Source organism: Oryctolagus cuniculus, chromosome 20 (assembly GCF_051225735.1).
Source record: "Oryctolagus cuniculus isolate XC-2025 breed Fujian yellow rabbit chromosome 20, ASM5122573v1, whole genome shotgun sequence".
Taxonomy (NCBI): Eukaryota; Metazoa; Chordata; class Mammalia; order Lagomorpha; family Leporidae; genus Oryctolagus; species Oryctolagus cuniculus.
The window spans coordinates 24,940,732-24,966,628 of NC_142886.1; the positions used below are offsets into that span (position 1 = coordinate 24,940,732).

General features: G+C 59.8%; 1 protein-coding gene across 1 annotated transcript; it reads left to right on the plus strand.

Annotated features, from left to right (window-relative positions):
- Positions 1–1,886: 1,886 nt before the first annotated feature.
- On the plus strand, positions 1,887–17,936 carry VSX2 (visual system homeobox 2). The gene is made up of 5 exons (XM_002719651.6): positions 1,887–2,339; positions 3,580–3,664; positions 7,417–7,540; positions 16,607–16,787; positions 17,471–17,936. The coding sequence occupies exons 1-5, from the start codon at positions 1,970–1,972 to the stop codon at positions 17,800–17,802; spliced, it is 1,092 nt and encodes a 363-aa protein (XP_002719697.2). The 5' UTR covers positions 1,887–1,969; the 3' UTR covers positions 17,803–17,936.
- The last annotated feature ends 7,961 nt before the right edge of the window (positions 17,937–25,897 follow it).

A 25,897-nucleotide genomic window follows, 5' to 3' on the forward strand; every position in this document is an offset into this window, starting at 1 on the left:
GCAGTGGGCTGGGGGATGGTGAGGGTGCTTCCCTCTGTTGGGCCCAGGCAGCTGACTGGTCAAGAAACACTGCCTAGTTTTCCAATCTCTGTCAAAGCAGCAACCTACCCTGTCTTTATCTCCTCGCATATGGTACCTTCTGGTCAGGAAGCATTTATTCAGGCCACCATTATGGTGCAGCAGGTGAAGCTGCCTCCTATGACACCAGCATCCCATATCGGAGCAGTGGTTCATGTCCTGGCTGCTCCCCTTCTTCTTCTTCAGTTTTTTTTTTTTTAAGATTTTATTTATTTATTTGAGAAAGAGAGTTACAGACAATGAGAGGGAGAGGCAGAGAGAAAGGTCTTCCATCCACTGGTTCACTCTCCAAATGGCCGCAACGGATGGGGCTGCTCCAATCCGAAGCCAGGAGCCTCCCCCGAGTCTCCCATGTGGGTGCAGGGGCACAAGCATCTGGGCCATCTTCTACTGCCCTCCCAGGCCATAGTAGAGAGCTGGATGGGAAGAGGAGAAGCCAGGACTAGAACCTGCACCCATAAGGGATACTGGCACTGCAGGTAGAGGATTAACCTACTGTGCCACACCACGGCCCCTGCTCCAGCTCCCTGATAATGAACCTTGGAAAGCAGTGGAGGATGCCTAAGTACTTGGGGCCCTTGCCACCCACATGGAGACCCAAATGGAGTCCCAGGCTTCTGACTTCAGCCTGGCCCACTTCTGGGCATTGCTGTCATTTGGGGAGTGAACCAGCAGATAGAAGATACCCCCTCTCTTTCTTTTTCTGTCTCTCTTCCGCCTCTCTGTCACTCTATTTTTCAAATAAATATAAATATTAAAAAACAAACCTTTATTCAAAACCTGCTGTATACTAGGCATGGGGAAGGGGGTGTCCCAAGATAGCTAAGGCCGTCCCCAGCCCCAAGAAGCTGGCAGAAGCCTTAGCTGAGGGGGTGGAGCGCAGAGACGCGGAGGGTCCTGGCACACGATCGTCTTTGCTAATGACCCTTGGGCCCAAGGTGGCCGCGCTGCCCTCTGAGCCCACCAGCAGGAGGGCTGTGAGGACCCAGCAGCTCCTCTGCTGTCTTTGGAATTCAGGCTTTTCTCCTCCTGAGGGGAGGGTGGCACCCCGCCCGCTGCCACTCCCCGCGCTCAGCTGGCACCACTAGTGCTGGTCTGCAGCTCCCGGGCAGGAGCTGGCCAGAGGATCTCCGTCACTGGGCCAGGCCAGGCGGCTCACCTCTCACACTCTTCCCTGCACACCAGCAATCCCACCCTTTCCCCTGCAGCAGGCCCTTCCTTGCCTTAGCTCTTGGCGTTGCCGCTCTTCTGAACTAGGCCTTGAACTCTGTGCTGGCCAGAAGCCTTGAGCTTTCTGCTCCCCTGGGTCTCCACACCTGGGCTCTTCCTTTCTCTTCTCCCACCACACACATGGCCCAGGGCATTGTCCTCTCCCTTGCTCCACCTTTTCAAAGGAGTCCCACGTTTGGACCTCTGACACTGCAGGTTGCACAGGCCTCAGACCATCCTGCCACCCCACCCCAGGGACCCGTCCAGCCACCCCAGGGGATATGTCCCAACCAGGTTCTGCCCAGAGCCCCAAAGCATCTGCCTCTTGAAACAGCCTGAGCCTTGCTGTCCCTCCCGGGCCCCTGGGGTCCCTGCCCACCAGCACCCAGCAGAATCAGCCCAGTGTTGGGCCCCCGCAGCGCACCGGCCCCTCTGCGCCGCCTGCAACGGGAGCTGCCAGCTCTTTGGAATTCCTAATCGCTCCTGGCCCCAGTGATTGGCTGCTCAGCTCTGACCCCACTTGGGCTGCCGCCTGGTTGGATAAAAAGGGAATCTCCTTGGGGCTCCAGAGCATTAGACACCGGAGGGGGCACCTGGGACCAACTTCGCAAAGCGGGCACCCCGGCGGGGGGGTGGGGGGAGCAAAAGACCTGCGGCCTCAGCCCCTCCAAAGAGCCGGGAGATGACGGGCAAAGCCGGGGAAGCGCTGAGCAAGCCCAAATCCGAGGCAGTGGCCAAGAGCACCTCGGGGGGCGCCCCGGCCCGGTGCACAGGGTTCGGCATCCAGGAGATCCTAGGCTTGAACAAGGAGCCCCCCAGCTCCCACCCGCGGGCTGCCCTAGACGGCCTGGCCCCCGGGCACTTGCTAGCGGCTCGCTCTGTGCTGAGTCCGGCGGGGGTGGGTGGCATGGGGCTGCTGGGGCCCGGGGGACTCCCCGGCTTCTACGCGCAGCCCACCTTCCTGGAAGTGCTGTCCGACCCGCAGAGCGTCCACTTGCAGCCGCTGGGCAGAGCGTCGGGGCCGCTGGACACCAGCCAGACGGCCAGCTCCGGTAGGTGAGGGCGAGGCTGCGCGGCTACCGGACTGCGGGCGAGAGCCGGGAGCAGCCCCGCGCCGTCAGCTCTCGCCGGCCGGACAAGGCCTCCGCCGGGTGGAAAAGTTAGTGCCAGGCCGAGGGGTCGCAGCCCGCACGGGGCATTGGGGGCCCGGAGGGTGCTCGGGCCCCAGTATTCCCGGCCGCCGCTCAGTTCTCCAGTCCCCGCGTCCAGCCCGGCTCGGCCGCAGCGCCCCGTTGGGACTCCACTGGAAGCAGGGTTCGGGGTGTCAGTACCCACGGCGCAGGGTCCCTGGGATGGCTGGAGGTCCCCGGCCCGGCTGCTCCCCTGCGGCCCCGGCCGCCGGGAGGACCCAAGCTCTTGGAACCCGCGGCTGTTCCCCGCGCTTGGCGGCCCAGCAGTCCAAAGTTGTCTTTTTTTCCCCCCACCTTGTCCATCCTCCATTCCCAACCCCACGTATTGGTCAGCTGAGGGTTGATCTGTCACCCCAGGAACTCGGGCGAGCGGGCACCGCAGCGGCCGACCCCGCGGAGGCGCCACACCAGCTCGGATCCCTGCGCTTCGCGGGCTCGGGCACCCCGAGTGACCTCGCCGCGCCCTCCCTGGGCCACTTTGCTGGCGCTGTGTCCCAGCCCCCTCGGCCCACCGGCTTTCGTGTGCGCTCGGCAATTCCCCCGGTTTTTCGTTTCGTTTTGTTATGATTTTTTTTTTTTTTCAATTTGGAAAGGCAACGAAAAGTGGCGCATCGCAGGCTCTCCAACCTGGAACGGGGACTCATTATGCCGGCACTGAGGAGGGGGCTGTGATTGCGAAGCCCCCAGCCCTTCCTGGAGCCCGGGTCTCCGCCACGCGGCCCCGCTCCTGGGGGCCAACTTTCCGCCCGGGACGCCTGGGCTGCGGGCGCAGGGCAGGGCGCAGACTCGGGAGCGTGGCCGGGGTGCCCCGCGACTCCCTGAGGCTGCCTCGCTCTCCCACCGCCCCTGCCCCAAGCGCGCCAGGGCCTTTGCTTCTCGCACAACGAAATCTGCTTAAAACCTCCAGATGCCGGCGCCTGCGTGGGTTGGGGCCGGCCGGGGCTCAAGGATGGGCGCGGTGGTTGGGGGTCCTGGAGGACTTCCGGGGGAGACCGCAGGCCCTGCGGCTCCCGGAGGCGTCCGGGGCTGGGGCCCTAGCGGGCTTCGGGCGCGGCCAAGCGCACTCCATCTGGTGCCGCATGCCCCTGCGTCCGCTTTTCAGATTCGGAAGATGTTTCCTCCAGTGACCGGAAAATGTCCAAATCGGCGTTAAACCAGACCAAGAAACGGAAGAAGCGGCGGCACAGGTAAGGGCCCCGCGGCGCCTTCCCGGACCCCTCCTGTCCCTCACCGCCCTGCTGTCCCCCATTTCGCTCTGGGGTCGCTCGGACCCTATTTTCACCGACCCTCGATCCGAGGCCCCAGGCCGCGCCAGGGCGCAGAGACCGGGGCGTTGTTTGGGGCAGTCTGCCCGGGCCCTGGGCCCTGCGTGCGGTGCCGGATGACGGCGAAGTGTGGCGGGATTTCTCCTCCCGCTGCGGGAGAGGAAAGGCCCCACGCTGGGCCAGACTCGGGTGCGAAAGGGGTTGGCGCCCCGGATCCCCGCTCGGGCTCATCCCGGAGATGGCTGCAGACCCCGCGGCGCGCGGGGGGCTCCCAGCTCCCGCTCCCCAGCCCTCTCGCCAGCCCTGCGGCGTTCTGCTCCCACCGTTCCCCAAGGCTGGAGCGGAATCAGCCCTGAGGGAGCATCGTCACTTGGCCTCTGCTCTGTTTTAATTCTTAGCTGTCTGTCCGCTCCCCTTCCGAGCGCCTCAGTTTCCCCGTCTGTAAAATGGGGGGAGCAGGGTGTCGGAGGAACGGTCCCCCAGCCCTGGCTGCGGTGTAGACTTAAGGGAGAGTTTACTAAAACGTGCCTTTCGCGGAGTTAAAACGCAATGGATTGTAGACACAGAGCGGAAAAGTATCCGCCCTGTCCCCCGTCCGTCCCCAGACCCTCGGGGCGCTCAGGACCTTGTGTGAATTTACGCGGAGGTTTTTAAGGGAATAAAAGAACGAGATGCAGAAATCTGCCTGCCTGTGCTCCTGGGTGAGCTGCGCTCACCTCCGGGGCTGTTCTCTGCGTCCTGGTCCGGTGCCGGCGGCCGCAGGGTCCCACCCGGGCGCTCTCCGACCCCGCGCCCCAGCGCACCCCTCTGTCTCCCCGGTTTGTTCTCAGCCTCTGCGCACCCTCTCGTCCTTCGCCCTCGCAAAACTCTCCCGCTGACTCCGTCTTTTTAAACGTCCCTTCCTGTCTTCTCCGGCCCCGGGGGCTGTGCCTGGGTGAGCGTGAACTTCGGCTTGCTTTTCTGGGTCCTCGGTTCATTACCTCCGCACAGCTGTTTGCTTCTTAGTCCATCTAGTTTTATTTTAAACGGAAACATTTTATAAAAGTCTTATTCTTGGTCCTTTTTAATATCCATTCTCTCAACAAATATTCATTAAAACGCCTCTTGGGCTCCCATCTCGGCTGGTGTGGCTTCCAGGCAGGGACGGGGCCATGCAGGGAGGTCCGGCTCCTGTGCTGGGTGCACGGCGGGGGAAGGGGTCCCAGAGCGTGGCTAACCTGGGGGACCTCATCCACCAGGTCCTGGGGTCTGGGACTGTGCTTCCTGGTGGTACTTGGAGCTGTGTGGCTGGCGCTTCAGGGTCCCGAGCTGTGTCCTCTCTCCCCTCCCGCTGCAGCAGGGAAACTTGCGGGGGGCTTTGGGGTAGGGATGGAGGGCTTGGATTTCTGTTTCTGGAGCATGAAGGGAGCAGGTAGTTGGAAAGGGAACAATAGCTTCTGGTTTCTGTGCAGTTTTTAATTAGTAAAAAACAAAACAACGCTTTCCTGAGCTTCTCTCACTTAGGGATTTGTGAGTAGGAAAGCCTGGAACCTGGGGAGGAGATGGGGTGAAAACAAATGAGGCGTAGCAGGTGTGGGCTGGGATGGGGATGGAGCAGCCCCGTTTAAGATGGGCTTCCGCTCTCCCCAGTGCGGAAAAGCTCAGACTGGCTAGATGGGAGCCCGAGGCTCTGGGTTCTGCACGAGCCCGCGGCAGGGTTTGGGTCTCCCCCTGGGGCAGGGGGACCTCCCTGGGGTGCATGCAGGGCCTGAGTCAGGTGTGCACCTGCTCAGAGCTGGGAATTAGGGGAAGTCAGAAGGATTTTTTTTTCTTGTTTTGAATGAGGGCCCAACCCAAAGTGAGGTCCTTCAGTGATTCCGAGTGACCAGTAATCCACTCTTCCCTTTGGCTCTGGCCAGGTCCCACTTCCTGTGTGCCTCAGTTTCCCTGGCCTTGGAGAGGACTTGCACTTTTTTGATTGCTTATGTTGCTGATCTGTTCAGGGGTCCTTCAGCTGGTGGCAGAATAGAAATGCAGAGCAACAGCTCTTCCAGACTCGAAAGAATTCGCTTTCTCTGTCAATGCCAATTCCACATGCCCCCCCCAGCCCGCCCCCTCAAAGACAGACAAAATGGTTTAGAATCAGACCAGTCCTTTTCTCTAAGGAGTGCAGTCTTCCTCCCGCGCATACCCCTGTGTGACGCCTCAAGGTACTCCAAGGCACCTGCAGCACAGGGAACGGATGGGGCTGAGCCCTGTAGCTTTCCCTTGTGTGGGGTGAGGCCACGGCAGCAAGGGATTCCAAAGCCCGGGTCGGTGGCCGGGTCCAGATCCCAGGCTTCCCAAGTTCAGTTTGTGGAATCCACTGCCTTGCCTGCTGGCCTGGTGGGGGTCCAGGAGAAGGGTCAGAAAAGAGGAGTTTGTGGCTGTGAGCGGCGTCTTGTGGGTTATCTCAGAACGGGGGATTTGCTAGCCCCCTGACATCTGACATGGGCGGGGGGGGGGGGGGGTTGGTGGTGGCAAATGTTTCTGTGTTTGGAAGCACATTCACTGGCTTCCTAGCGCCAGAGAAAGTCGTGTTTTGTTTTGTTTTGTTTTGTTTCACAAGATCTTTAAAGCAGTTTTTGTCACAAAGTAGGTCAATGGGAGCTGCTCTGTGGGGGGCGGGGGCTGTGCCCGCAGTCTCTCCCTGTCTGAATGGGTGCCCGCCCCCCAGGTAGGGGTCTGAGCCTGCGTGTGGCAAGGTTGGAGCCGGGAGAAGGAGCGGCTCTGGGCAGCTGGTCGCTCTGGGTGGTGGCAGATCAGGGGAAAGCAGGGCAGGGGCGGGGGTGGTTTGAGGGGCACAGAGCCGCAGCTGTCTTTGATCTTCGGGTGAACCTTGGGACTTTGGAATTTTACAAATCAGCTCTAGAGTCTGTGAGAGGAGCCCGCACGGAGCAGGTCCGCCTGGGGCTGGGGTGTTTGTGTACAGGGCGGGCATCTCGGCTCTGTGCTTGAAACAAGCATGGGGGGCTTTGGGCAGTCTCCTAGGATTTTCTTCTCCTTTTTTTTTTTTTTTTTTTAAGATTTATGTATTCATTTATTTGAGAAGCAAAGAGGGAGGAGAAAGAGAGAGAGAGAGAGAGGCAGGACAGAGAGATCGTTCATCCACCTGTTCACTCCCCAAATGCCAGCAACAGCTGGGGTTGGACCAGGTCAAAGCCAGGATCTCCAAACTCCTTCCAGGTCTCCCACGTGGGCGGCAGGAACCCAGCTACTTGGGCCATCACCTGCCGCCTTCCAGGCACATTGGCAGGGAGCTGTACAGGAAGGGGCAGCCAAGCGAGCCTTGTACCAGGCATCTGATGTGGGAGCCGGATGTCCCAGGTGGCAGCTGAGCCCCACTGCCTCACGTTGCCGCCTCTAGGGTCTTGTTACCACTTGCTCCAGAGAGAAGCTTCCCAACGAGAAACCGTGCCCACCCCCACTCCAGGAAGGTGGCGGGGGCCTTCCGCCTTGAGTGATGGAAAGTGGAAAGAGAGAGAGACAAATGGGGAGAGAGGAAGAGAGAGAGATGGAGGGAGACCCGAGATAGACAGGGAGAGCCTGGTCTGGGCGTGCTGGGTCAGCCCGGGAGTCTCAGGGAGGCGCCCCGTTCTCTCTGAGTCCGGCCTTTCCATTTCTGGAGTCCTGAGGGTCTGGTTTTGCCCCCTCAGGACGATCTTTACCTCCTACCAGCTGGAGGAGCTGGAGAAGGCGTTCAACGAGGCCCACTACCCAGATGTGTACGCCCGGGAGATGCTGGCCATGAAAACGGAGCTGCCGGAAGACAGGATACAGGTAACAGCCTGACCCCTGTCTCCCACGTATCCCCATCCTTGGGGACACCTGCTTCTCCAGGGCCCCTGATACCCGTGACCCCAGCTTCTGTCTCTGCTACGGCCTGAACTTGCCCAGGACGTGGCTGGGGGTGGACAAAGGCTTGGTGGCTGTGGCCTGGCCTGCTTCTGTGGACTGCAGCTTCCAGAGGGGCACAGCGGACAGCCCCCGAGAGGCCTGTGATGAGAGGGGGGGTGCCAGGTAGATCCTAGGTTCCGAGCAGGGGCTGCTCCAAGGCCAGAGGTGGTCCCAGGTATCTTTGGGTGGCTGTGAAAGGGGAGGTGGTTCTAGCCCTGACCCCAGGCTGTTTCCCTGCTCCATGAAGGAGCTGCTGCCCCACCCCCACCCGGCTACTCCCCATCACCCCCAGCCAGTTGGGGCGCCTTCCTTCCCTACCTGCGGGCAGTGCTGCCCCTGCCCCAAGCACCTGCTCCTTTACTTCTCCTGGGTCTGGCCCGGGGTGTGGCCTGGGATGCGAGCCTGCAAGTGCACCTCGCCCTGCCCTTCCTCCTCTGGGGCAGTTTGCTCTGGGCTGTGGGGTCCTCCCTGAGGCCTCCTGGTGGTGGCAGCAATGAGACCTCTCTATGCCTGAAAGCTGCCTACCTGCTCCCTTGGTGGCCAGCTCCCTGGGGTGGCTGGGTCACTTCCGTTGGGGGGAGGTCGTCGGATGCTTTCCTAGGCAGGGCCTCCAGGAGGTGGAGTGGGGGAGGGGATCATTTCCTGAAGACTTGGCCTTGCCTTAGCTGATCTCACCCCAACACTGTCATCCAGTGTCCAGAGAGGGGTTTGCTGCAGAGGCTGGGGCAGAGGGCAAGCACCCACTCCTCCCCCTCCCCAATCAGGGTCCTTTGTGTCTCCAGGTATGGTGTGGGGTGGGGGTGGGGGGGCAGAGAAAGAGCTGAAGAAGGGTGTGTGTGCTGCCGTTCGCTCCCCATGGAAGGATAGGGATCGGGAATGGGGCCGGAGCTGCTTTTCCAAGAGGACCTTCCTCTCTCAGGAAGTCTATTTGGAATTTCAGCGATGGCTTTCGACACGGACAGTAACAATGAGCTCAATTATTCATAAGCAGATTACTCTGGTGCATGATCCACTGGCTCCGTCCCGCCCACCTCCACCCAGGGGGCAAGCCGGGTGTGGATTCTGAATCACGCGTGCGCGTGCCTGCTGCCAGGGCCAGTCCCTGAGGTGGCCGTGGGGCCGTCCACCCCTGCTGGTGGAAGTCCTCACTGTGTGACTGAGTGGTCAGGAGCTGCAGCTGTGGCTCGCAGAGGCTGTCCTACAGGCTGGCTGTGGCTGGGGTGGGGACAGGCCGGCCCTGGGCTGCGGTCTCGTAGCCACAAGGGCCGCAGTGGGCGTGTGCTGGGCTCAGTTGGGTCCTCTATGGGTGGCGGCTGAAGCCACCAGTGCCAGCAGGGAGGAGCAAGCAACATCCATTGTCCTGGGGTGGGGGGGATTGGCCCCGGGATTTGTGGGAGGATCCAGGCAGGAGTCTCCCAGGCCCTGGGTGCCCCATGTGGCTAAACGCTGCCCCCAGAAAGTGCCTGGGAGGTGGGGAGTAGCCATGCATCAAAGGGCATTAGTGGCTGGGAAGGATCTTGGTGCATATGGATAACAGTCCCAGCCTTCAGCGCCAGGACGGCTTCCACGCACCAGGTGTTTTTTTTTTTTTTTTTTTTGATAAGCAGAATGGATAGTGTGAGAGAGAGACAGAGAGAAAGGTCTTCCTTTTGCCGTTGGTTCACCCTCCAATGGCTGCCACGGCTGGTGCACTGTGGACAGCGCACTGCGCTGATCCGAAGGCAGGAGCCAGGTGCTTCTCCTGGTCTCCCATGGGGTGCAGGGCCCAAGCACTTGGGTCATCCTCCACTGCACTCCCAGGCCACAGCAGAGAGCTGGCCTGGAAGAGGGGCAACCAGGACAGAATCTGGCGCCCCAACCGGGACACTCCATGTGCCGGTGCCACTAGGTGGAGGATTAGCCTAGTGAGCTGCGGCACCGGCCACCAGGTATTCTAACCGTGTGACGCACACAGGAGCGGCAGGGTGGTGTAGTGGTTAGAGATGTGATGGCCCACAGCAGCCCAGTATTCAGAGCAGTGCCTGGCGTGTGCCCCGTCTTGATGACCCCTGCAGGCCAGTGACCATTGGCCTCCTTTTATTTATTTATTTAAAAAAATTTTTTTAAATTTATTTGAAAGGCAGGGTTAGAGAGAGAGAGAGAAGAGACATAAAGAGAAAGGTCTTCCATCTGCTGATTCACTCCCCAAATGGCCACAACAACTGGGGCTGGGCCAGGCAGGAGTCAGGAGCTTCTTCCGGGTCTCCCATGCGGGTGCAGGGGTCCAAGGACTTGGTCCATCCTCAGATGTTTTCCCAGGCCATAGCAGAGGGGAGATCGGAAATGGAGTAGCCAGGACTCGAACCAGCACCCATATGGGATACCGGCACTGTAGGTGGCAGCTTTGTCCATTACACCAGCTCCAGAAACTAGTCTTTAGGAAAAAGAAAGAAAGAAAGAGAAATCACTGGTCACAGTGTTACAGACGGGCAGATGCTCTTAGGTGAGTTTGGAAGAGAGAACGTGTCTTCGCTCCTCCGCCTGGAGCAGCCCAGTGCCGACCTGTCTTTGGTTTCCTGTCCAGGCAGAGTCTGTAGAGCTCCCGGTGAGCTGGGGCTCATTAGTCCCGTCTTACAGATGGGGTAACTGAGGCACAGAGGCAGATTATGTTTGGTGCATGATCCACGGCAGCCTGGCTCCAGCCCATCCACCCCCACACAGGGGGCGAATCAGGCCCCAGGCCCTCTAGCCTACATTGCTGCCTTCCTCATCCTGTTGATTAGGTGGGAACAGTGGCTCTGAAAATGCACAGTGCCCCTCCCATGCCAGTCCCTGGCCAGCCCGTGTGTTGGGGGGGGGAATGGGGGGGCAGGTAAGAGGAGCTATTACAGGTGTGGGGACAGGAATTCTCAGGCTAGGATGGACAGGTGATCAGATGCCTGGGATCCGTTCTGGCTCTGACAACCACCTGGGCTGCCGTCAGTGGAATGAGACACGGATCGGGGGGGTGGGGGAGGGACGCCAGTAGTCCAGGAAGACAGCTGGGCACGTGCCACTGCTGGGCCAATAAACTTTAACCCTGGATATATCTGAGGCCTGCTGTCTGATGTCCCTGGGACCCCACAGTGTGGCTGTGAAAACGCAGACACACATTTCTCTGACATTTTAAAAAGTGTAAGATATTTGTGTATCCACTTGAAAGGCAGGGAGAGGGAGACAGAGGGAGCCCATGCACTCCCCCAGTGCCAGCGAGGGCCAAGGCTGTGAGCTGCCAAAGTTGGGAGCCAGGAACTCCATCCAGGTCTCCCACGTGGGTGACAGGAACGCCACTCCTTGAACCACCACTGCCGCCTCCCAGGGTCTGCATCGGCAGGAAGCTGGAGTCGGGAGCCAGAGGCAGGCTTGGAGCCAGGCGCTCCGGTAGGGGACACAGGTGTCGCCTGTCCCCCTGTGCTTCACTGTCAGCAAGTCCAACTCCACGCTCAGACTACTCACCTGTAAAATACTGCTGATGTTTTTCCGAAACGGTAACTTCACTTCCGTGGTGTTACTGCTGCTGGGTGTGTGACATCCTCGTCACTGGCCCAGAGACTAAGCACTTGCCACGTCTTCTTTCGCTAAACCCTCACAACAAGCGCGCTAAGTCAGATGTTGCCCTCATGCCCATTTTCTGGATGGAGAAACCAAGGGCCTGAGAGGACCGCAGTCGACTGGGATTGACACCCGGTCCTCACCCCGGACCACGCGCGAGGTCACAAGGTAGACATGAGTGCCGTCTACACGGACCGACGGCGTAATCACAGCAATGGCAATGTCTCCAAAAGAATAAAAATGAATAAGTCACTGCTGGCCGAGCCAGAGACCCGCCCTGGGCGGAAGAGGAATGGGCTTCCAAACTGCCCTGGTTTCTTCTTTGGGGTCACAAGTTCCGAGAACAGTAAGATTGGAGCATTTCCAAGTATTTGCTTATTTGCTTGCAGTGCTTTTTTTTTTTTTCCAGGTGAAAGTTGCGCTTGTTGTAAAACGCAAACACTGCTGAGCTACAGTTTTGCAAAATGAGCAGGGCGTGTGCCCCTCCCCCACCGTGCGCCCCCAGCAGCTTGCGTCTGTGGAAGGGGGAAGTTTGTATTCTCTGCCTCCGCTGTCAGGGTCCCAAGGGCAGAGAACGAAGTATTAGGGAGTTGGATTTCCGGTGGGGGAGGCTTTGCTGTGCATCTCAGCCCAGGACCTTACTAGAACCACCAGGGCATAGTCTGGAGATACCCACACAGGGCCCCCAGCTCCCCGAAATCCTGCTTTCATTGTTGGAGCAAACACTTTCGTGTCTCTGCAGGGGAGCCCGCGTAGTCAGTGCAGGAGTTCCGCGGCAGAGGCTCGGGGTAGAGGTTTCGGTGTTGGAAGTGGCAGGGAGTGGAGTTTGGGTGTCCAGGGCTTGGGGTGTGGGAGGAAATGACCTGTTAGGGATGCTCCCTGCTGTGGCCGGAAATGTGGGCAGAGCTGCCCCCTAGCGGACATCAGAGGCTGCAGCAGGTCGGGCTCCCCTGAGCTCCTACCAGCCTGGCTGGGGCTGAAATTCTGTGTGGGAAGTGCTGAGCAGGCATAGAGTCAGAGGCCCCTACACATTCGTCAGTTTCCAGCCAGAGGCGTGGCAAGAACCTGCGTGACCTTGACAGACACTTCCACGTGGCCATTTATGCAACGAGGCAAGATCAGTAGGCGGGGCTAGGGGCAGGGGAGGTGACCAGAGTGGCTCCCAGCAGAGGCGCATCCCTTGGGCAAGAAGTCCCTCCAGACCCAGTGCGCCCTGGCAGGCGCCCGGGGCCAGGCGTGCACACTGCCGACAGCTAGCGCCATCCTGCCTGGCTTTCTGCTCGCCACTTGGGCACCACCTCGGAGAGGACAGGTACCGGGAAGTCCAGGCTCATTCTCAAACCTTGGTGACCCTTGGTGACCCGGAAATGTCGGGCAGGGTCCCGGTCCCGGCCAGGCTCCTGACGCAGGCTCGCCTGATGAGTTTGGGAGCAGCCCAAGCCATCAGGAAACCAAGCGAGCGAGGCCCTGAAGGAATATTAGGAACGTCTCAGGACCGAGAGCCAAGGTGGGCGCAGGGGCCCACGCTGGGAAGGAATCGCCCAGGCAGGCGACCGCAGGACCGAGCCTCGCAGGGGAGGTCGTCCTTGTGCGTCAAGCCTCAGCCAGGCAGGCTTTAGCTCTCTCTGGTGCCAGGCCTTTCCCGGAGTGGTTTTATTTCGTTTCCAACACCTCCTGTGAAGAGGAGGCCTCAATGCCACTGGGGGGTGGGGGTGTGGGGGGAGGCACTGGAAGACCACCGCCTGCAGCCCCTGGAGCTGAGCGGGTCCTTCAGGGGGCCTGCAGGCGCTGCTGGGCGGCCTCCTGCGGCCGACTTCAAGGGCCCGCAATACAGCAGACAGGTGCAGGGAGTAGCTGGGGCCCCTGGCGCTGCGGATGCTGGAGGGGAAGCCACTGATGTCCTGGGCCTCCACCGGAACAGTAAGAGTCAGCATTTATTGAGCACCTTCTGTATAACAAGCAGTGAATTTACGCACTTGCAGTCACTTTGTTTAATCCTCAAAACAGCTCTAAAAAGCTGGTGCTCTGGTTTTCCATTTGAAGAGCCTGAGACCATGAGGTCATGTAACATGTATTTAAAAAAAAATTATTAATTTAAAAGGCAGAATGACAGAGTGGAGCAGAGAGAGAGAGAACTCATTTCCCCAATGGCTGCAACAGCCACGGGTGGGCCAGACAGAGGCCAGGAGCCAGGAATTCCACCCGGGACTCCCGCATGGTGACAGGGTTCTGCACACTCAGCCTTCTCCCCTGCCTCTCTGGCGCAGCTCAGCCGGGTGGAAGCGGAGCAGCCGCGCTCCGGCTGACCTCAGAGTGTCTCAGAAACCTTGACGCTCCGTGCATGCGCTGGGCAGGAAGAGCGAGCGGTCAGGGTTAACTCCAGTCGCATGTCCATGTCCCTCCATTATTACCACGGCTTCCTTGGCAGCCATCCTAGAGAGAGCCGGCTTCTGCCGCCCAGGTTTCCCCATAACTCAGAGCAGCATCTGGTCTGTGCAGAGAGCCAGACATTCCTGGAGCCCATCACCGAGGGTCTGGACGACTCCCGGCTTGAGCAACCAGCTGGCACCCGCTCCCCGGGGACCGGATCTGCAGGCAAAGTCTCACGCACAGCCCAGTTGTTCATCTGCCCAGCTGAGGAGACCTAGGAAAATGGCTGTGAGTCTAGGGCCTGCCCAGGAGCCAGGTTCCGAGTCTGTGTTCCCTTCCTTCGTTCCTGAGCCTGGGGAAGCCGGGACAACGCACCTGCCCAGATACCTGCACTGGGCCGGCCAAGGGCACCTGTGCTTGGGCGCCCCGCGGTGCCTTCCCCAGGACCTCTATCCAAACCGTGCTGGGAAAGGCAGCTTCTTTCCCAAGCTTGGCATCAAAACTCAATTAGTGGGCCAGCACAACGGCTCACTAGGCTAATCCTCCGCCTTACGGCGCCAGCACACCAGGTTCTAGTCCCGCAGCACGCCAGCTGTGGCGGCCATTGGAGGGTGAACCAACGGTAAAGGAAGACCTTTCTCTCTGTCTCTCTCTCTCACTGTCCACTCTGCCTGTCAAAAACAAAAACAAAAACAAAACTCAATTAGCGGAGAAAAGGGGAGCTGACCCCATGCGGTTTCCTCAGCTTTGATTAGGAGGTGCTGCTTGGGCCGCGTTACCTAATGTGGCGCATGCATCCCATATTTTCTCTAAATGTCCCACTCTCCGGTCTGTCCCCAGACGAGGAGTCGCAGACCTGCTGCTCTACCATGCACTGCCCTGTGGTGGCTTTCTGAGGGTCACAAACATGGCCTTTCTGTCCCTCTGGGGTCGGACTCGGTGCCCGTGACGCCATCGCCCCCTGGGCCTCATCTTTGTTGTCTTCAGGAGAGGTGGATGGAACCAGAGCCACTTAACACGTTTATGTGGATTATTCCTGCTGGACTTTTGCAAATGGGTACCCGTAGAGGACAGCCGAGCGAGAGGCGCCGGACCGGCCGCAGGCCCTGGAGAGGGGCCCCGGCTGGGCAGACGTCCCGCAGCCCTGCAGGCAGCCGGGGAGATTCGGGGACGCGTGGAGCCGGGCGCGCAGGACCTGCAGGTGCCGTTGAACCCGATGAGGGCAAAGTTGCGGGCGGCACCGCGATCGTGGGTGTAGCGGGGCCCACGGCGCCTGAAACCGTGTCGCTCCCATTTTTAGAGGATCCGGGCTTATTTACATGAAGAAAGGCCGGGTTCCATACGTTTGGGCCGACTTAATGCGTGCGGGCGCGGGGACTGAGCTCCTCGGACTCGCGGGCCATTTGGGCGCCTCCAGAGCGCCCCCTGCCGGCTGCGGCAGGCCTCGCTTTGCTGCAGCTCGCGGCCGCCCGCCGCCCACTGCGCCACCTGGCGGCGGTGGCGGCGGGAGAGGCAGGCTCACGCACTCCTGAGGCCCCGCCCGGCCCAGCCCCGGCTCCCGCCGGCGGCGGAGGCAGCGAAGGGTTAAGCTGTCAGCGGTGCGGTGTTAAACAGGTGTCAAAGGCGCCCCATATATCTGCAGATTGAAATCAAATTCTTTGCCGTATAAAAAGATAAATTACCCAGGCGCTGCCGCGCGTCCCACTCATCACGCCAGCGCCAGACGGCAAGCAATTTTTTTTTTTAATGTGCTAACGACCTAATCAAGCAATCAAGCCGGAGAAGATTGCGGAGTGACCGGGGCAGCCATCTGCCGGCGGGCCCCGCATTCATTCCCGCGCCCCCGGCCGGGGCGGGGCCGACTGGGAGCTGCTGCGGGGGAGGCGGTGGGGGAGGGGAAATCTCCACAAATTAACACCCAATTTTCCCCGTCTAATTAGTTAAATGAGAAGTGTTCGGGGGTCCCCCGGGGAGGGGGAGCGGCCTCCCCAGCATTAATTAGTGCGGGTCAATGCCGCGGCTCCCGCGAGGGCCGCCGCTTTAATTTCCCGTGATATTTCAGTGCCTGAGGCCCATCGATTCAAACTGAAATTAACTTATTTTTCAATCAGCCCGGGGCTGCCCCTGGGGGTGAGTCTTCTTTTGCCGCCTGCTGAATAGAGCCGGAGCAATTTTTCATCAAAAGCGGATCCCTCGGCCGCCGGGGCGGGGGCGGGGCGGCGTCGGCCCCTGTGCCGGAGCCCCGGGGCCCCCAGCGCGGACAGGGCCCCGCGCCCCCGCCGATTTCTCCCGGGATGGGGTCTGGGGTCTCGCACCCCCTGTAGGGACAACGAGAGGGAAGCTCCTGGAAGTCTCTGGAAAGCCGCTGTGGAGCCCTCCCTCCCCAAACAGGGCAGGGATTCTGGAATCTTCTCCCCGAACCGGGCTGGGGTGGGCCGGTACCCCTCCAGGGCACCCCTGAGTTCCCTAGCCGGCCCCTGGTGCTCGGCGTGGGCGCCCGCCTACCTGCTCCCCGCACTCGCTGAGGCCCGGAGCCGCGGGCGGCTGAGGCGCGGCAGAGCAGGGAGGCGGCCTGGGCCATGCTGCGGGGCTTCCCGCCAGCCCGCCCGGGGACAGCCAGGGGACCAGGGGACCGGGGGACCGTCCGCGGCCTCGGGCGCCCTGAGCGAGCCTTGCCGCCGGGGTGGGCCCTGGAAGGAGCGCGTCCTCCGCCGATCAGACCAGAGCTTGTGAACACGCGGCGGTGTAAGCCTCGATTCTCAATAGCAACCAGGGCCACACCCGCCTCGGCCCACCTGGGAGGCGCCTGTCCAGGGGGTGGCCCCGCCCGTCTTCCTAGAATGGCTTTGATTTAATTTTTTTTTTTTTTTTTTTTTGCGCATGGTGTTCGCATTGGACATGACCAGTCTTTCTGACAGCCCCGTCCCCCAGCGCCTGGATCACCCCCAGGGGCACCGCTCGGGGCAGGCCCTGGGTGAGGGCCCCTGACCTGCCCCTCTGCCCCTGCAGGTCTGGTTCCAGAACCGCAGGGCCAAGTGGAGGAAGCGAGAGAAGTGCTGGGGCCGCAGCAGCGTCATGGCGGAGTACGGGCTGTACGGGGCCATGGTGCGGCACTCCATCCCGCTGCCCGAGTCCATCCTCAAGTCTGCCAAGGACGGCATCATGGACTCCTGTGCCCCGTGGCTCCTGGGTAAGAGCCCGCACCCTCCTTGGGGCCCTGCCCCTGCTGTGAGGCGAGCGGGCTCCCTGGAGGAGGAGGCTGGGGCAGCGGGACCCGGGCCACAGCAAACAGGCCTCCCAGGGCAGGTGGGCCTGGGGCCTCGCTTCTACCCCTACCCCTCTTTCCTGGGTGCCAAGGACCGGTGTGGATGGTGTGTGAGTGCATTCTCTGGGCCTGTGGGGGGTGCGTGTCTGTGTCCAAAGGATGCCTTTCCCCCACATCTCGGCACCTTCCCTCTCTCCCCACCTGCCACCCGATGTCTGCGAACAGCACCAGGTGCTAAGCAAGACTTGGAACCCCAAGCGGGGGCACCAGGGAGCTAATATGGTGCCTTGGAGGGGCCTGCCAGAGGGGTGTGGCTTTGGGCCCAGGGTGTGCCTCCTCCCCCTTGGCCAGATGTGGGCATGCCCAGGGGGCTGGCATGAACCTGCCTCAGCCGCTGGTCTGCGCCCCCCACCCCGTCCCGGCCACCTCCCTGTCCCCACCCCAGCCCAGCCCAGCCCAGCCCAGCCCGGGATGCGCGGGACTTCGGTGTGAAGTAAGGCTTTCTGCTCGTCCTTAATTCTGGCCTCTCTCTATCTTTGCCGTTTTTTCAGTTCAAGATGGCTTTCCCAGGCGCTTTTCTAAACCCGAATACCAACAATTCTTTCTAGGGATGCACAAAAAGTCGCTGGAGGCGGCGGCCGAGTCGGGGAGGAAGCCCGAGGTGGAGCGCCAGGCCCTGCCCAAGCTCGACAAGCTGGAGCAGGGGGAGCGGGGTCCCGACCCGCAGGCGGCCCTCTCCCAGGAGGAGCTGCGGGAGCACAGCATCGCGGCGCTGCGGGCCAGAGCCCAGGAGCACAGCACCAAGGTGCTGGGGACTGCGCCGGCGCCCGGCAGCCTGGCCCGCGGCGCCGAGGAGCCCGAGGAGGCGGGGGCGGCGGCCGCGGACGAAGACAGGCCGGCCGGGAAGCTGAGTCCCCCGCAGCTTGAGGACGTGGCTTAGGTCAGCCGGCCCAGGCGCTGGAGCGCCAAGACTCTGTGGTGCTGGGAGGTGCTCGCGGGGCCAGGTTTGGTGGCCTCTGCTACCTGCCCCGGCCTGCAGGCTCTGGTACCCCCGGCGACTCCAGGCACAGCTCAGTTGCGGCCATGGTCGGACCTCGCTGAGACGCCCCACCCTAGGCTGCCCTCACCCAGCACCCCTGCCTCAGCGGCCTTCCTGCTGCCCCAGAGCCCACCCCCCTCGAGCTGCTTCCACTCCATCCCTGCGGCCCTCACTGTCCCAGTGCCCACTCGCTCTCTGTGTTCCTGGTGGATTCCGCGCACGCCACACCTGAAGCCTGTTGCTGATAACCCATGGCTTGCCGGAGGCAGGTCGGGACCCGCCCGGGCTGAGCACCCCAGTCCTCAGCTACAGCCTTCTCCCCGCGGCCTGGGCCCCTGCTGGGGTCGGCCTTGCTCGGCAGGCCCAGACAGCCTCTGCGAGATCCCTACAGTGTCACCCTCGGGGACCTGCCCTCTCCTCGCCCGTTCTGCTGCATGGGTGCCAGTGCCGCTCATGGCCAAGTGCGATACCTGCAGGGAGTCGGGGCCCTGAGCCCCGCGGGGAGGAGGCGCATCTCACAGGCGCTGTGGCCCACCGGACCTTTCTGAAGCATGCCAACTTCCCAGTGTGTGGCCTGTGACCTTGACCTGCCGGGCAAGACTCCCTCCCCCCAGAGCTTCCTGCAAACTGCGGGTTCCTGTGTGCCCTGCTTTGGAGCAACCCAATCCAGCCATTAACTCACAGCTCCAGGGCCTCAGGCCTGGCCTCGATTTGATCCACACTAAGCCTGGAGCGGGCCTGGGCTGTAAGTGCTCATGGGGGTGTGTTACGTGAAGGCTGTGGGAGAGCAAGGCTGGAGGCCTGGGTTACACAAAGCTGCAGGCACTCGCCTCTAGAGCAGGTGCATGCCAGGCATGGTCGCTGACGTACTAGGATGAGGGCCCGAGGAGGGCATGCTTGTGTCTGGAGAGACAGAGCAGCCCATACTGATGGTCTCCTGCCACGCCCTTCCCCCTGGCCCTCACCAGTGGGGTGACCGCAGCACCCCAGGCCCCTGGTCCCACAGGCCAGGCACAAGATCCCCTTACCGTCCCTCCCCCACCCCCATCTACAGGGACTAGCCCGCCGGAGAACGGCCTGAGACTGTGAGTGGCGACTTTAATTCTGTATCAAAGGTTGATTTCTTCTTCCTCCCATGGAACGCCCCCCCCCCATTCTTGTCTTTGCCCCTGTGGGTTTGAAGTGGTAGACTGTAGCCCCTGGTGTGTAAATAGTGTACATAGAGTGAGATGAAAGACACTTGCTATCCAGATGTTTGCAATATGGAGCTGTAATAACTTCTAGGTGTTCGAAACCTGTGATTTCTGTGCCATTTTCTGTATAGATCCGCCTCTGAATAAAGCTGATATACAAACAGCAGGGGAGGGGCTGGGAGTCCTCTGTGAGGAGGGGCGGTGTGTGTACGGGCGCGCGCGTGGGCGGCATGAAAGGACATCGCGGAGTGGTTCTTAGGACAAGGTTCCTGGGTTCCCCTCGGAGAGGAACTCCACAGGTGAAGGCACCAGTGGCCTGCCTCTCCCCTCCAGTGTTTGATCTGGGAGCTTCCTCCGTGGTAGCCATGGAGTGGCTCAGCTATGACCCGTAACTTCCTCCTGTGCCCCCCCCATCGGTGGCATCCACCTTTCTGCCTGGTTCCTTCACACCTCCGTGGTCACACACAGCCCACCTTCTTCCCCAACGGCAGACTCCCTTCCTCTTCTGTTACGTTTGAGAGCGTGCATCTGCTGCTCACTCCCAGATGCCCACACAGGTCAGGGCTGGCCAGGGCTGAGGCTGGAGCCAGGAGCCAGGAACTCAATGCAGGTTTTCCCACATGGGTGGGTGGCAGGAATCCACTTGCGGGAGCCATTGCTACTGCCTCTCAGGGTTGAATTAGCGGAAAGCTGGAGTTGGGAGCCCGAGCTTGGAACCCAACTGCGTACTCCGATTTGGGACATGGGCATCCTGACCAGTGGCTCAACTGCCAGATCAGATGCTGACCCTCCCTCCCTTCACACTAAGTTTTTTTTTTTTTTTTAAATGTATTTACTTGAGAGGCAGACAGTGAGCAAACGAGCTACCGTTCTCTGGTTCACTCCCCAAATAAATACCCTCAGTGACCAGTCCAGGCTGGGCCAGGCCAAAGCCAGGAGCTGGGAACTTAATTCATCCAGGTGTCTCTCAGGTAGGGGGCAGGGACCCACCTACTTAAGCCGGCACCTGCTGCCTCCCAGAGTATACCTTAGCAGAGCTGGCACTGGAACCCAGTACTCTAATACGGGTGCAGGTGTCTGAGCTCCTAGGCCACATGCCCGCCCCACTGCCTGCCTTCAGTGTATACACCTGCGCTCTTGAGTGTCTCACCTTCCACCGAAACAACAACAAACAGGAAACGGAAGAGCATCTGGAACTGAAAGTCAGATTGTGTCAAGTCCCCAGCAAAGAGAGGAGTAAGGGTGAGAAACAGCTCCAGGGAGGCAGCGTGAAATTGCCTGCACACAGCTGTGACCCGCTGGCTTTATGGTGTGCGGGCTGGAATTACAGGATGAGAGAGCACAGTGAGCAGACTCGGCAGCTTGCGCGTGAGCTTTGGGCTCAAGAAATCTCCCGAGATGGCTTCAGACTGGGACGCCCCTGCAGAAGCGGCTCTGGCAGCCCCGCGGTCAAGGGGGAGGGCCAGGAGGTGGGCGGTCCTTGCACCCAGGGCTGGAGCCAGGCACGGCGCTCCCAGGCTTGCAAACTCAGGGACTCCCGTGGGCGGCGTCTGGCTCCCAGGGCAGAGGGGACAACCCGCATGCGGCTGCTGCAGGTCTTCCCCGAATGTGCCAGGCCTCCGCAGGACTCGTCCTCACCCTGGGTCTCAGACTGCCCTTCCGGCTCCTGCCCACGCCCAGCCTTCCAGGGAAGTCACTGCCACTCCTCCTCCAGGCCACCTCCTCCCTGCAGCCTTCCTGCCCCTCCAGGAAGACAGTGTGTACAGCCACTGTTCTCCACGGTGCTAGGGATTTCTCCGATATGGCGGTCTCTGCACTGTCTTGTCATGTTTTATTTACAAGTTGATTGTCCCACCAAAACTGATTTCTCCAAGGGTGGAAACTGTATCTCATTCCTCTTTTACCCCAAGACCCATCAAAGGACCCATCAAGGGGCCAGCAGTATGGTGCAGGGGGTTAAGCCGCTGCTTATGAAGCCGGCAATCCCATATCAGAGCGCCAGTTCAAGTCCCGGCTGCTCCACTTCTGATCCAGCTCCCTTCTAATGTGCCTGGGAAAGCAGTAGAAGATGGCCCAAGTGCTTGGGCCCCTGCACCCACATGGGAAACCTGGATGGAGTTCTGGGCTATTGCAGTCATTTGGGAAGTGAAACAGCAGATGGAAGATCTCTTTATCCATCTTCTCCCCTCTCTCTGTTACTTTGCCTTTTGAATAAACAATCTTAAAAAATAAAAGGGATCCATCAAAGGACTTAGCAGTTACTTGAATGAATTACAATGTTCTGTCTACAACTCATTCATTCATAATTTCAAAGCATTTATTGTGGGTCAGGCGTTCAGCCTAGCAGTGAAGGCGCTGGCTGGGATGCTGGCAGCCTACACTGGAGCACCTGGGCTCAGTTTCTGGCTCTGGCTCCCGACTCCAGCTTCCGGCCAATGCAGACCCTGGGAGGCAGCAGTGAAGGCTCAAACAACTGAGTCTCTGCCATTCATGTGGGAGCCCTGGATGGAGTTCCAGGCTCCTGGCTTGGACCCGACCTACCCCAGCTGTTGCAGGCATTTGAAGAGTGAACCAGGGGTTGAAATCAATCAGTCTCTCTCTGGTGCTCTCTTTAAAATAATATTAATAATAAAAAATAAATATTTGAAAAAGAATGGCCAGCACCCCATATCAGAGTGCCAGTTCTGAGTCCCAGCTGCTCCACTTCCAATCCAGCTCCCTGCTAATGCACCTGGGAAAGCAGTGGAAGATGGCCCAAGTGCTTGGGTCCCTGCACCCACGTGGACCATCCGAAATGAGTTCTAGGCTCCTGGCTTCAGCCTGGTCCAGGCCCTGCTGTTGCAACCATTTGGAGAATGAACCAGTAAATGGAAGATCTCTTTCAAATAAATAAATAAATAAATAAATGTTCCTGGGAAAGCAGTAGAAGATGGCCCAAGTGCTTGGGCCCCTGCACCCATATGGGAAGTCCCAGAAGGCTCCTGGGTCCTGGCTTTGGATTGGTCCAGCTCTGGCTGTTGTGGCCAGTTGGGGAGTGAACCAGTGGAAGGAAGACCTCTCTCTTTCTCTCTCTCTCTCTAACTCTTTCAAATAAATAAAATAAATCTTAAAAAAAAAAAAAAAACTTATTTACTTGAAAGGCAGAGTTACAGAGAGGGACAGAGAGATCTTCCATCCACTGGTTTACTCCCCAAATGGCTGCAATGGCCGGGGCTGGGCCAGGCTGAAGCCAGGAGCCAGGAGCCAGGAGCTTCTTCCGGGTCTCCAATGTGTGTGGCAGGGGCCCAAGCACTTGGTTCGTCTTCCATTGCTTTCACAGGAGAATCTGCAGGGACTGGATTGGAAGTAGAGCAGCTGGGACTGAAACCAGCTGTCATATGGGATGTCAGTGTTGCAGGTGATGGCTTAACCTGCCGTGAAACAGTGCCTGCCCCCTAATAAAACAAATCAGTTGGTGCTCTGCAGGGGAAACACAGATGCTTCTTTGACTCAGGCAAGGCTGCCGTGTCCTTGTCTCTAACTCCCAGGGTCCACTCTGCGAGTGTCCCAGTTGGTCATCCAGGGACCCAAGCTCAACCCTCAGGGGAACCGACTGGGTCAGGTGCCATGGCCTCTACTGGCTCTGTGCCCTGGTGCTTCCTGCCTTCTATTTCCTACGTGGGTCTCCCCTGAGGGGTCTCTCCTGCCTGGCTGCTCCTCAACTCCAGAAGCCCCGGGGCCAGGCGAGCTCCGCTGAGTGATGGGGCAGTGATTTGCCCCATTAATTCCTCGGCACAGATCAATCCTTCCTGATGCTAAGTAGTCTCATTGATTGTTGGCCGCATTCCCATCCCCCCAACCCCGAGCCAGGGGCCCCTCGATTTCTCTGCACGGCTCTTCCCCCACTGTGGCAGGGCCAGGCTGAGGACCTCAGGGAGTCCCTATCACAGGAAGACGCCCTAGGCCCACGAGGCCGCTGTTCACCCCTCCCCCGCCCCACTGCTGACAAGGCCAAGGAAGAGGTGAGGGCTGTGGCCTCGGAAGTGAACTGGAAAGAAAAGCTCACTTCTTTCTTCTCCAGGGCCCCAATGGGGGTAAACCAGAGCAGCCTCGACCTGCTCGAAGTAGAAACAAATATTGAAAAGCCAAAGCCAGCAAGGAGCTCTACAGCTGGGGTGACACCACAGGAATCCAGTACACCGACGGGTGTGGTTATGAACAAGAGAATGCGGGGGTACCTCATGGAGAACGGTCTGAAAAGTTATCTATTTTGGTGCAAAAACTTGTCTTTCAATCCACACACAAGACAAGTGCCAAGCTGAATGGTGACAGCCCCCTCCCCCGTCACCTCCTTCCCCTCTGGCCGGGCCCCCAGCTCCCAGGCTTGGTCCTGGCTCATTTTGTTTTGCAAGGATTCAAAGACCCCATGTCTGGCAGGGTGGGCCTGCACCCCACCAGCCAGAGCTCAAGGCCACTGCTCTGCAAGGAGCTGGAGCAACTGAGAGATGTGTTGGTAGGTGCTGGGCGGGCGGAGGAAGTGTCAGAGCCCTGCAGGGGCCGTGCTCACGGGGGTTCGGGTGTTTGAGCAGAAGCTAAGGTGACACCCACCATGGCGATCTTGACTGTGCTGATCCATCCGAGCTGGGGCTGGACCAGGCGGAAGCTGGGAACCAAGAACTCAGTCCAGGTCTCTCCCGTGGGTGGCAGGGACCCAGCTAACGGAGCCGTCACCTGCTGCCTCCCAGGGTGGACATTAGTGAGAAGCTGAAACCGGGAGTGGAGCTGGGACTCAGACCCAGAGACTCCGACATCCCGAGCAGCAACTTAACTGCTAGGCCAAACAGCCACGCCCTGACACTGTGTACCCGGCCAGGGGCAGCTTGCTGGGTCAACACGGTGGACAGACAGCAAGTGAGAGAGGGAAGAAAAGGGGCCGAACGCCCCGTTCTGTACCTGACTCCTCAATCTGGTTAACCTGGGTTTGGAGGAGACGTTCGCTTCCTGCACTGGGTCTGCGCCGCCTCGGGTGCAGGAGGCCGCAAGAGCTCCCAGGATTCTTGCTGCCCTGTCCCGCAGCCCAGCTCCCTGCAAGACGGAGGTGCGCGGTGGCGCCACCCCCGCTCCATGCGCGTTCTGGGGGCAGCACGGCAATGCACCACGCGTGGCTCGGGACCGACCAGCCTTCCTGCAGGTGCCTGTGCACTCATCGGAGGACACGGGGGCGGCGGCGGCCCCCCGAGCACTGTCCCCGGCGTCGTTGCGAGGGAGAAGGCTGGGTGCTGAGGGCAGAAACGGCACAGAGATCCTGTTCGAGGCCGAGGGAGGGGCAAGCACGGAGACCCTGAGTTAGGAGCGTGCACTGGGTCCCGCAAACACCCTGCCAGCGGCAGAGCTTGTGAAAAAGGCTGCGTTGAAGGAGGCTGCCACCGAGAGGCTGTGGGAGCTTTCAGCGACACTGACAAGAGCACAGAAACCGGAGGCGAGAAAGGCGGTGCTCCCTCATGACACTTTGCAGACCCACGCCTAGCGGGTGGACGTCAGGGCTGGGTTTCTCCTAACCTGGGAACTTCCCGCGGGAGCGCTGCCTGCAGGCAGGCGGCCCTGCCGCTAGGGGGCTCTGAACAGGGGCCGAGGACGGCTGGGAGGTGCCGCGCTGGGAAGCTCCTAAGGCAGACGCCAGCCCGGCCCCGGCCTGGCCCTCTCCACCTTGAAGCTGTGGCTGAGGGCTGCGTGGGCCTCCCTGAGCTCTCTCTCAGCTTGGCACCTGCACACACACCTTGGCATCCTCGTGGGGAGGAGCTGAGTAAGAACAGATGCCGAGGTCTCATGCCAGCCACGCGGGTGACATTTCATTCAAGGCAGCGCTTTCCTAAGCCCAAGGCCTGCAGTCCCACACTGGAATTGATTTTACTTGCTAACAGTCATGTATTAAATAACTGCCAATCCTGGGCAAGTGCAATGGCACAACAAGTTAAGCCATTGCTTTGAATGCCTGCATCCCATCTCCGAGTGCCAGTTCATGGCTTCCATGTGTTGGTTCACTCCCCAAAGGGTCGCAACAGCCAGGTCTGGGCTGGACCAAACCCAGGAGGTAGGAACGCCACTGAAGTCTCCCACGTGGGTGCAGGGGCCCAAGTACTCAGGCCACCTTCCATTGCTTCCCCAGGCACATTAGCAGCAAGCTGGATCAGAAGTGGAGCAGCCAGGACTTGAACTGGCACCTATATGGGATGCTGGCACTGCATGCAGCAGCTTTAACCACTACGCCATAGCACCAGCCCCAACAGCTCCCTGCTAATAAACCTGAGAAAGCAGCAGAGGTTGGCTCCGCCCAGTCCAGGACCAGTCATTGCTATCATCTGGGGACTGAACCGGTGGATAGAAGATCTCGTTGTCTCTCTTTCTAACTCTGCCTTTCAAATAAATAATCAATCTTAAAGAATAATACACTTAAGGACAGGTGTTTGGCATAGCCCTTAAGTTGCTGCTTGGGCCACCTGCACCCCATGTTTGAATGCCTGGATTGAGTCTTGTCTACTGTGCTTCTGACCCAACTTCTTGCAAATACGGAAGAGGATGATGGCTCAACTGCCTGGGTCTCTGCCACCCACATAGGAGTCCCAGATGCAGTTCCTGGCTCTTGCCTGGCTCAGCCCTGGCTGGTGTGGGCATTTGGGGAGTGAAACAGTAGATGAAAAATTTCTCCCTGCCTTTTGAATAAAGTGAAAATAAATAAATTTTAAAATAAAAATGCATTTAGGATGGATGTTTGGCTTAGCAGTTAAGATGCCTGTCCCATACTGGAGCATCTGGTTCTGCTCCTG

Bases quoted from the DNA above. Each gene is read 5' to 3' on its own strand.
- VSX2 (XM_002719651.6), top strand. From the start codon at position 1,970: ATGACGGGCAAAGCCGGGGAAGCGCTGAGCAAGCCCAAATCCGAGGCA. The intron at 2,340-3,579 runs GTAGGTGAGGGC...TCCGCTTTTCAG, and splicing joins CAGCCAGACGGCCAGCTCCG to ATTCGGAAGATGTTTCCTCC. The intron at 7,541-16,606 runs GTAACAGCCTGA...CTGCCCCTGCAG, and splicing joins TGCCGGAAGACAGGATACAG to GTCTGGTTCCAGAACCGCAG.